At 49.5% G+C, this 11109-nt stretch overlaps 1 protein-coding gene across 1 annotated transcript in view; it reads left to right on the top strand.

Annotated features, from left to right (window-relative positions):
• The first annotated feature begins 7330 nt into the window (after window positions 1–7330).
• The window catches only part of BICDL1 (BICD family like cargo adaptor 1), a 51868-nt gene continuing 48089 nt past the window's right edge, over window positions 7331–11109 (top strand). Inside the window, 2 exon segments of the mRNA XM_075434433.1 lie at window positions 7331–7583; window positions 7586–7857. Coding sequence (XP_075290548.1) covers window positions 7331–7583; window positions 7586–7857 — 525 coding nt within the window.

Below are 11109 nucleotides of genomic sequence, written 5' to 3'. Positions count from 1 at the left end.
CATATATGATCTTAAAATGGAAATTACTCATAGCAAGTTTTCTGTCACTGTGAATTGTTCTCATACAGCAACGTGCAACCACGTTTGTAAAAAAAATCAGATTGCTTTTACTGCCAGCCGAAGCTGACCAGCACTCTTACAAAGTGCTCTTTTGAATTTGAATGTGCTACCTGTTACGTGGGCAGCACGCCCCGGAGAGATGATGCACCAGTCTGGCAACTCTCCGTTCTGTGAAGCGGAAAGGTGCTGACGAACTGAAGGAGATTCTGAAACCAGTGACTAGAATGAGAAGACACAGAATTTTCATTTTTCTGGAGAGAAGACGACCTGGGTATTTTTATAGCTAGGTTGATTACAACCCCCAAATTAAACCCCGCTACTCAGACAGGGAAACAAATGATCACCTGGAAGTTCTTTTGCAGTGTTCCCCATGGCCAAGCCAGCAGAGGGAAGCCAAATTTCCAGAGCCAAGAGGAGGAGAGGTTCCTGCTCCGGACCACTCTGCAGAGCCCCTTCTCCTGGGGCTCGGGGAGACCAATGTCCCCGTGCGGTCCCTGTCCTGCAGCATTCACAGGCACTGCTTCACCTTCTGAAAGCTAGTTCAGGAGGAATGGGCGTTTTGAATAGAAGCCACTTGGACTTCTCAGACTTAAATATTAAGAAGTTTTGTTACTTCTTTCATTCCTTTTTTAATATTGGTTTCTTTCTGAACACCTGGTTCAACCCAGAGGACTGTTTCTCATGAGCTAGTATTTAGTAAATACCACAAAGCAATTTAGTATTTAGTCAATATTAAGAAGCAATACCTGGCTGTTCCAGCTTGAGCTGAGACACGCAATGTGAAAACCAAGAATGTTTCCAAGTACAATCCTGTTACCAGAGCAGAGACTGACAGATGTCTCACCCTGCCTACCCTCTGCCTGGCTTCCACATCCAGATGCCAAAAAGACCAAGCAGTTAACTTTAGGCTGAAGATGAACGTGTAGAAGGTAACAATGCTCACTGTAGTAACTGAACTGTTTAAAAGAAACAGAATTAAAGAAATCGCAGTTTAAAAGCATGAAAAAGGAGAAGGTTGCTGGGGAATAGCACTGACTAACTCGTGCTAACACAGGGTCCCTCTGCCACGTCGAATGAGCTTCAGCTAACCAGGAGCAGCATAATTACTTCTGTTCAATGGTGTTCCACCTACATGTGTATCGTGGTTCATGCTTTTGAAAATCACTGAAGAAACAGCTCTGGGGATGAACGGCTGCTCCTCTCATAGGTAATGGGTGCTGCAAAAACTCTTTCTGAAGGCTTCTGTGCTGCACGTATCCAGGATGCCTCCACCCAGGCAGGATTATCTGGCTCCAAATCATGTTCAGGCTCTGTGATTTTTTTTCTGGTCTTTGGCATTAGTAAATAAGGGGATCCCTTCGCACCAGTTGAAAGAGTAGGTTTCGTCTGGACAAAATGCTGCAAGACAAAACCCCTTTAGGGCTGCCCGTCCCTTTGGTCTTAAGGCAAGAAGCTAGCAGTAGATGGGAAGGAAACTACTGTACACACAGCCTCTCTGAAATATTTAAATGATTGAACAGGAGCAAGAGGTTCTTGTGTCAGATTATCAATCTCTCGCAGTGTCCAGTCCCCCAGAAATCTTGGTATCAAAGACAGAAGGACACATCCTTCCCGCCGCAGCCACCTGCAGCATTGGCCACAGCGCAGCCAGGGCACGGCTTTTGGAGCTCGTGAGCCCTGCAGACAGGACACAGAAACGTTCTCTGAATCTGGCAAGGTTGGCGGGGGGGTCACCAAAACACAGGCGGGAACAAGCTCATCTTCAGTTGTGTGTATCCACTGGTCACACATTCTCTAATGAGGGACAACAATGGACCAGATCCTGCACGAATGCGAAGGTGCTGGTATTTGCACCCAATAGTTAATAGTCCCGAGGGATTAGGAGTTACACAAATAAATATATAGCTAATTAAAAAACTGTTATGCTGTACTTTTTACTTTCAAACTTCTTGTTCCCAAGAAGTGAATCAGGCCTCTCATCAGATAATTTATAGAATACCAGTTTCCATAACAACATAATTGCTCAATGAAGCAAAAATACCTGGCAGAGTTGCCATTATAATGAAATAATTGACCACAACAGTGAGTGAAGGAGGCTGCATTAAAACCAAGATTGCTTTATGTCAACGTGGCTAATTACAATCCGATAATGCTAGATTAAAGACCACGTTTCCTAATGTGAGTCACTACGAATTGCAGCATGTACATAAGAAGCAGAGCAAGATGGTAGTGAACAACGAAGCACCAAGTCGCATCTCATCATGTAATGGCTGCAGAACTGCACGGCCAACACTATGACAGGTAATTTTAGGACCTCATGGTTTGCTATAAAGAAAGGCAAACAAGAACATCTCACTCAGTTTGTGTCTTCCTATGAGCAAAGGTGCAGGCTACTTTTTCTTTTTTAGTAGGAGTGGTTGTTCCACAAAGACTTGTCAAACACTGTCACGTTGTAAGATTCAAGAAGGAGGAAGTCACACCCACTGCTGAACACCTACTTCATTAAAAAAAACCAGCCCCAGTCTAGATGCGCTCTAGACCTACATCTCCCCATGGAGCCGGTAGACTGTTTCTCCTTCTGTGGAGCGCAGAAGCAGCAAGCCCAGGGCCGGGTTTGTGTGGGAGTGCTCAGGGCTAACACCTCTCAAGTGGGTCCGCGGTGGCCACCCTGCACGGCCCTGTCCCAGGTCCACTCTGGACCCCATTGTTCTCACCGTGTCCCCAGGACATTTTTTGTTTCTTTGCAGCTTCTCCAGCTGACAAAGCTTGAAGCAATGAGAAGCGGTGCTGCAGCTGCTCTGAGGAGCGTATGTCTGCAACACAAGGCTAAAGGCACACGGTGGCAATCCCTGCAGCCGGTGCAAGAGTATGTGAGGACAGGATAAGTGCTGGAGGATTGTCCCAATAAGAGAGAGCCAGCTTGGACCCTGCCTGTGCCCAGAGTCTCCCTGGAGCACGGTAAGTCAGGAAGGAGCCCTAGGTGCAAAGTAGCATGTGTGTCATACGGCTGCTCAGGGCCAGGTGGGAAACAAAGTCAAACTGCTGGTGTGGTACCCCAAACAAAGCAAGCTGGCCTGAAACATTGGCCGTGCAGCTCCACCAGCTCCAAAGCGGTTCTGCTTGTTCCCAGCACGGTCAGCTTTTTTCTGGAGAGACTGTTACAGCATGCTTCCAAACTTCACTCCTCAAAGTGACTAAAAGCTGAAATATGAAGTATTTACGTGTTCTAACTCATAGATGTCTCCGCACGACACTCAGATGTGCCATATAACAAGTCAAAATTATTACCCTGTTGTTTTCCCTCTGCAGCCCTTGTTCCTGACACGCAGGTGTCACCTCTGTCCTGAGGCAATCCTGAGTCACCTAGGCCATGCTTTGTACCCTTAGCAGCCAAGGAATTGTTCCCCGGACTTCGATGTTATGAGTCACCTTGGTGGATGAGTGCTTTTTCTGCTCTAACTGACGTAATATTGATAACCCTGGGAAAAAACAAACTTGCCAGAAACCCTGTGGGGACCTTCAGCCTTGGGAAGGATCAGAATGGTCTTTTATTTTACTACATGTTGCTTGGCTAACCCTCATAACAGCTTTCTTTTCCCTTGTGTTTAACCAGAAATTTCTGTACTCTGCCTGCTTACCGTCCTCTGCAAATACACTTTCCCGTCTTGTATTTCCTCCACCCAGCACCAGGGAAAACCTGGGCACACGCATCCCAAACAGCTTTGGACATTACAGAAGCAAAGAGGAAACAAGGCCACACATGAGTCTTATCTCTGGCTTTGCAGCTCTGGCCTGCTTCAAAACCAAGGCACGTATTGCCTTTAATTATTCATCTGGGTAACTGTAAACTCTGAGCAAACTCTCTCCGGCTGCCGGCACCTCTTGCTGCCCGTCTTGCATCAGCAGGAGGCTGCGGTACGCCGAAACACCTCAGCACGGACGTACACAAACAACCAGAATAACGAAAACATTTGGCAGAAATCAAGTGCAGTAAGGCAAAGAGAAAAAAAATAAAGCAATTAATCATTCAGAAAAATGAGAGAGAGACACCAAGCAAGGCAAAAGAAAACGGAGAGCTTGTGCTACCTCCTCTGGAAGACTGTCAGCCTGCTGACAGGAAGATTAAGGATGCTGATGGGAATTCCTCTCTCACCACAGTAAGCTTTAAAAGCACAGGACAATAATCCACTTTTACAGGTCTGGCTGTGGCTTTCCCGCAATGTGTCTTTTTTTCTCCCCTTCCTCTAAATAAAAGAGGATGATCCCTTGCAGTGCTTGTTTTCCGAGTGCTGCGCTCACAGCAGAGGCGAAAGTATTGATTGAAGCACTTGGACATTTATTGGATTTGCGGCTTTTCCAAGGTGTGAAAAATGTTTTGTCCTGCTTAACTTGTACAGTCTAACATGCTCCAGTGTTTGTTGGTGTAACCACCAAAGGTCCAGACCCTCTGCCACGCTTCCTTTGTGAGGAGACCAAACAGTGAAATCCCCGGAAGTGGATTGCACCAGCAGACTGCCCTGAACGGCTCCTTGAGTGAAGTTCTCCAGCCATCCCCATGGTTTATTTACTGAACTGGGTCACTGTGGGATGGGGAAAGGCAAGAAGGGGAAATTACTTAGCGACAAAATCAGTGCTGTCCTTCATCCCCATTCAGGACAGAACTGTTTGCTACTTGCTTTTCTTTTACAGCCCTGTAAGTTTTTCACCTGAGCAAGCAAAGAATGACAGCTCCTCTTATAGGCAGTGTTACGCCACTCTCTTATACCAATGCTTTGTTGTCACCCTTAGCTTCCTGACACCACAGAGAAGGCCTTCATACGTCCTGGATAAGGTGACATTTTTGTGCGATGTGATGACATCGCTTGCATCAGGCACTTGCTCTCAGTCCTCTGTGTGCTTGAATCAGTCCGGCCTTTTTGCAGTTCCAGAAAAGCTCATCTCTGTAGTGATTTCCATGCTGAAAGATAATTTGCACTGTACACACAGGAACCTTCCGCATGGCGAGAGCATCAGCTCCTGAAATGCTTCATCTCGACCTCCACAAGAACTACTCGCTATTTGCAGTGCCTAGGACCTGAGTAGTGAGGTCTTGCATTAGGCTTGCGCAGTGCAATTAAAAAAAACAACAACTTGTGTTTGCCTCGTTCCTCTTAACTCATTTTTTTTTCCAGACTGAGGTTTTGCAAAGGACATAACCAAGCCTAAGTAGGGGAAGAGGAGCAGAAACGGGAGTCAGGTGTCCACCTATGGAGAGCCACTGTCAGCTCTCAGCCGAAATACATCTTAGAGTCCTAATGCGTGATGCCACCATACAACTGTAAGGAAACGGTACTGTTGTATTCCTAACAGTTTCTCACGGATATTTGATTGCGATAACGCACACAAGACAAAATACTAGTGAAGTAACATACAAAGGAGCTTTAAAAAACAGTAACCTAATACGTTTCTACAAAGTCAAATCGACAATTACCTTCACAGGACAATGGACTTTTTTAAGTGGAATTTAATAACGGGTCATGCTGTGAACAAAGCTTTAATCCAAGGTTACTCCAGACCACACTTCTGTTTTGCAATCAGTAGGCCCCAAACGGGCACTCAGCTTGTATAGATGCCTGACTGAGATGGTGGCATATCTACAACACATCGCGCTGATTTATACGTGCTTTTTCTCCACAGCTTTTTTTTCCTCCCTATCCTAACAGCTACAGCTATGGGGTTTGTTTCGGGCTTTGTTTGGGGGATTAAAACCCTCTCGGTATTATCTCTTTTTTGTTTTATACACTGAAAGAAGCATTAGAGATGAAAATTAATGCCACAATGGATTTCATTAATCACACCAGAAGGCTTGGTTTGCTGTCGTAGGCACTTCCAGCAGAAGGTGCTCACAATCAGTTGAAGTATTAAACGCCCTCATCTGTTTAAATAGCAATATTCAAATATGTGAAAGCATAGTTCCTGCGTCGGGGCACAGGGGATTCGTTTAAAAGGGCCAATACTGGTCAAATCGTCTCGCCTTATGGTGAGTCTCGCCTTCCAGCAACGTAAGCGTCAGTTGATTGCAAGGACAAAAGGTCTAGCAGAATCGGCGCCTGGGGGAACTGCTGTGACATAAAGAATGCGTCACCTATGGGTCACCAGCGCAAAAGAAATCACGGTCCTAAGAGCCAACAGTGAGCATCGCGGGACGGGTGCTGGCAGGCAGCGGGGCACGAGGTACCAGGTCTCTGCCTGCTCTCAGCACCTCAGAGCAGCTGCTGACGTTACAAAAAGCACCACTGGCGTTAACTGATGCTGCCAGGAAACGGGCCAAGTATCGACAAGCCCGGCTAGCTGGGCTGTTGGAGCGTATCCCCCACAAAAGGCCAAGTCCCAGTGGCAGATGGCCAGAGGGAAGTCTGCATTCCCGCAATCCACGCTCTAACCATTATGAATAATCCGCAGCTCTCCTGGGTCCGATGCGAGGCAGGAGCCAGCCCTGCTAGGAAACGGCATCAGCCATCGACTGTCCCAGCCAAAAGCATCCTCGGACTGGTGTGTTGGGGCTGTCATGTACAGATGAACAGGGTCTATGTGAACAGTCTGTAGGAGGAAGGAAAGCAAGCCCCGTAGAAGCGGGGTCTAAAGAGAAAAGCTGTGAGATTCATGATTTCTTTCTGTAGAATCTGAGAGTCGAAAGCGTAGGTTTCTTTAAAAATGCTTTGTTCAATCCCTATTAAAGCCTCGCTTGAAATTAAAGTATAATCAGAAATTGAGGGAACATGGTCTTAGCAGAGGTGACATTACACGGTTTTACGCCGCCGTACCCTGCCTCGCCCTCCGTCCCGCGGCAAGCAGGAGAGCCATGCCTGGATCTCAGGGGGCAGAACCTCAACAAAACCAAAACTGAAAAACCATCGGGTCCTGCCCCGGAGAAAGTCTTCTCCCAGAGAGAAAAGCGCCGTCAGCAGAATTGACTACAGCTCCCAGCGTTCACCGAGGCTGCTTTTAGGACAAATTTTATCCAGGAGCATCCTAACCGATCTGAAATCGAAAGCAAGCCCCGGTGGCGGCTGGACGCTGTAGTCCGCTCCCCGGGGTGGGGGGGGAACTACCGAGCGGAAAGATCCGCGCTCGGGAGAGCCCTGCTCGGGGTCTGGGGGAGCAGGAAGAAAGCGCTGTGCCCCTGCGGGGCTGCCCGGCTCCCTCGTCGGGCTGTCCAGCAGCCCCCGGTGGGTTGGGGAGGGATGGGGGGATTATCGGACTGGGCCTGCCGCAGAGACAGCGAGACCCGATGGCAGCGGGCGGTTCTCCCGGGCACGGTCGAGAAGCACCAACCCCCCCCGCCCCGCCCCGAACACAGAGCGGTGTGTGTGTGTGTGTGTGTACCCCCCCCCATCCCCCCCCGCCCACCAGCGCTGGCCGGCGCCGGGGGGCGGCGGCGGCGCTCCCCGCCCAGCAGCCGCAGCCGCGGGCCGGGCGCGGGGGGCGCAGCGGAGCGGCGGCGCGTAGGGCCGTGCCTGCGCCTGCCGGGTCAGCACCGGCGGAGCGGACAGCGCCGGCGGCATGGAGCCGCCCGGGCCCGCCGCCGCCCTGGAGCTGGCCCTGGAGGAGGAGCTGGCGCTGCTGGCCGCCGCCGGGGAACCGCCGGAGCCGCCGCCCGCCGCCGCCGCCCGCGACCCCGAGCTGCTCTCGCTGATCCGGCAGAAGGAGAAGGACCTGGTGCTGGCGGCGCGGCTGGGCAAGGCGCTGCTGGAGCGCAACCAGGACATGAGCCGCCAGTACGAGAGGATGCACAAGGAGCTCACCGACAAGCTGGAGGTGAGGCCCCGCCGCCCTGCTCCTTCCCTCCCTCCCCCGGCCCGCAGCGCTCCCCGCTCCGAGGCCGCGGCCCCCGGGAGCCCCGCGGTCCCTCCCCGCGGAAACCGAGAAATCCCGGGGGCGGCAGGGCGGGCACGGGGCCTACCGAGCCACCCGCGGAAATCCCCGCGGCCGCGCAGGGGGGAGAAGGGGTCTGAGAACCACCCCCCCCTCAGGCGCCGTTCTCCCCCCTCCCCGGCTGCGGGCTGGCGCGGGGCTCCGGCGGGGGCTGCGCTGCCCCCGGCCCCGGGGACCGCCCGCCCTGCGCTCGGCTCGGAGGGTGAGATCTGTGCAGCAGGTACCGAGCTGCGAGAGCATCGGGGAGCCTCCCGCTGAAGCTGTTGCAGCTAAGGCGCTGGGCACGGCAGGAGATAAGCCCTGACGGTACGGCTCTGGGAGCTGGCTGCTCGGAAAAATACCCACAGGTATCTGGGGAGAGCTGGTTGCCAGGAACTCAGTGGATTCAGCTTTTTGTCGATTTTTGAGGGTGAAATAGAGCGATTGCAAAGAGAGAGAGTTGTGCAGGCAGCTGCTTCTGGAACAACTCTCTTGCACAACTATGTAAAAGAGCCGCTATTACCCCCACTCGTTTTTCTCACTCTTGAAATTTTAATTCTCCCAGCAAGTAATACTGCTTAGAGTGCTGAGAAAAAGCCTCTCACCTTTCTGGAGAGAGTTTAAACAGTGCTGGATTAACATTCAAATTTCAAGTCACAGCCCCAGACCGGTTCTTTCCGCACAACCCTGCATATTCCTGTGTTCCTTCCTCACGCCCTTACATCTCTCAGGTTCAAGAGGATTTGTGAAATTACTGTACAGCCTTTGTTCTCCTAAGAAAATTCCTCTCTATTATTAAACTTAGCACTTTACCCTAGCTAATCCCTTCCTCTTTGCAGGGAGATCTCTCTGCATTTACTATTCTGATAGAAACAATTGTGAAGGTGACACTTGCTCAAACTGTTGTTTAGTGGCATTATTTGTCAGATTAGAATTTCCCAGAGTATTAAAATTTGCCAGAGGAAGTGTTTTCAGGTTGATCTTTAAGCAGGAACAGACGTATGTGGCGTTGTGCTGACGTAGTTCTCCTGGTGAGTTGGAGTAGAACCTTTCCTACCATTAAAGGAAAAACGCACCAGTTGAGATACTTGCGGAGCTGCCGTTTAGGGATTTCGGGAGTCTCAAATACCACTTGCTGTTTGCAAAATGTAAAGATGAAAAGAAGAGGGGAAAAACTGTGACTTCATAGTACGTTAAGTAACATCTCCCAGATGTTTACCTCTGCTTTTACAGGCCCATTCGGAAGGCGAAGGAAGGGGTGGTAAATGCAACCAGTTGTTTACATCTTTCCATCCCATTACTATCGCTCTGACTTTCCAGTTGAATAACAGATTGCTACTTTTCAGGCTACCCATCCGATAGGAGTTAGCTTTGTCTGCTGAAGGGTCAGATTTTTTCCGCTGTGTTTGGCAGATCCAAGACAGCGCTACTTCACATGAAAAATCAAACTTGAACATTAATCTTCTGCAACGCAAGCCTGGTAATCCTAGCCTCTGCAGATTAGATGTTGGCCTCCTCCTGTTGCCACTGAAGTGAACAAAATTTCACAATAAGCTTTTCGATTTCAGAGGAGCAGGGAGGAAGGACCCGCACCTGTTACCTCCTTCCCCATGCTGAGAACTTGCTGATGATGACCAGAAGCAAAGTCTCAGATGATCCTTGGTGACAACTGCACCTGATACAGTGATGTTTAAGCAGTATTTAGGAGGAGAGATTTTCTCCCAGTTAACAGTTCGAAGCTGGTTTCAAGAGCTCAGCGAAGCCTCTCCATTTCCCAACAGCCAATATGCTGGCCCGCTCCTCCAGTGCTTCGCCTCAAGGCTAGTTATGTTCTAGCTTGGTGGGTTCATTACTGAAGTGCAGCATTCCTGCCATACGCCTGCTCTGGCAACTCTTTCACTTCGCAGCCTGAATTAAAATTCATTTCTCTTCATGGAATTAAAGTCCTGTAATAAATTCTGAGATGCAATCCTAGTCAGTTTTGTTCTCTGTAAGGGATTAAAACAGCTAATACTTCTGTTCCTCTGACACAGAGAAGTTTGCCACGTCCAAGCATTTTAGAGAATGAACCCTCTTTATCAGCCGGGAAACTCCTCCTTGCTCTCATCTCTTTAAATGAGGAGCAGCACGGCTCAGTTTAGTTGAAGGGGAGCTGTTTTCAGAAGAAGACATCTTCTAGAAAGCAGCTCTGTGTAAGAATCAGTGAGCAGCTGGTGGATGGAGAGACCCTTGCAAAACGAAAACCTCCCCTACGAAGGGCAGCAGTTGGCCCTGTCATTGCTACATGAAATAAAACCCCCATCCGGATCTGCAGCCATGCAGGTGCCGGGGTGAGGGCAGGCGAGGGGAGACGGCTGCTGGGAGAGGAATCAGGCAGCATGTCCTGTCTGGTTTATCCTCCCTCTGTGCCCCACTGCACTGTCCTGGTTTCTCCACCGCCACACAATAAACTTTATATTCTTTGCCTCTAACTCCAGCCTGTGCAATGGCCGTTTACTGGAGCTGTACATAGAGTGAATTTTCTGTTGCAGTAAAGAACTAAAGTGGTTTTTAAATGATTGACAAGGCTTATCAGTGGCTTCTAAATCACATTTGAGTATGTCTGGGGAACTTCAGCTGCAGTGCTGCTCCTCAGCAGGCTGAAGTTTCATCTTCCATTTACAGAAGGCCCTGGATCTTTCTAAACATTGCCTAGCAGTGAAGGAGACAGAGCTATAAAAGACAGCGTTTTCAATGTGCCGCCGAAAGTGAAATTGTGGCTGCTCCAGCTGCACTGAGGCTACAAACAAGATTTCTTTGCAATGGTTGTCATGGGCCTGGTGCTGGGATCTCATGCCTACCTATTGCATTAAAAACAGTTATAATAATACTTAGCACTCTCATTTGCAAGGGGTGCTCACTCTTTGAGTGTCTGAAACACAGGGAAATACTTTTGCTTTGGGCCAGTCTTTTTAATCAGCCTTCTCTCATGTTTGAGGGTTTTCTAGAAAGTCCAGAACTTGCAGAAGGATTTGGAAGGACATGAGCAGGGTGCTGCTATGCTGCGTTGGAAGGAACATAGGAAAGGATTTGGAGATAAGGTCAAAAAAGAGAAAACATGGCATCTTCTGCAGAGCAGGAGGTGGAAGATTAGTGATAACACAAGCCGGAGGGCTG

The sequence above is a fragment of the Opisthocomus hoazin genome, chromosome 13 (assembly GCF_030867145.1).
Source record: "Opisthocomus hoazin isolate bOpiHoa1 chromosome 13, bOpiHoa1.hap1, whole genome shotgun sequence".
Classification (NCBI taxonomy): Eukaryota; Metazoa; Chordata; class Aves; order Opisthocomiformes; family Opisthocomidae; genus Opisthocomus; species Opisthocomus hoazin.
Note: the sequence above shows the minus strand (reverse complement) of the source record. Positions and strands in the feature narration are given on the sequence as shown.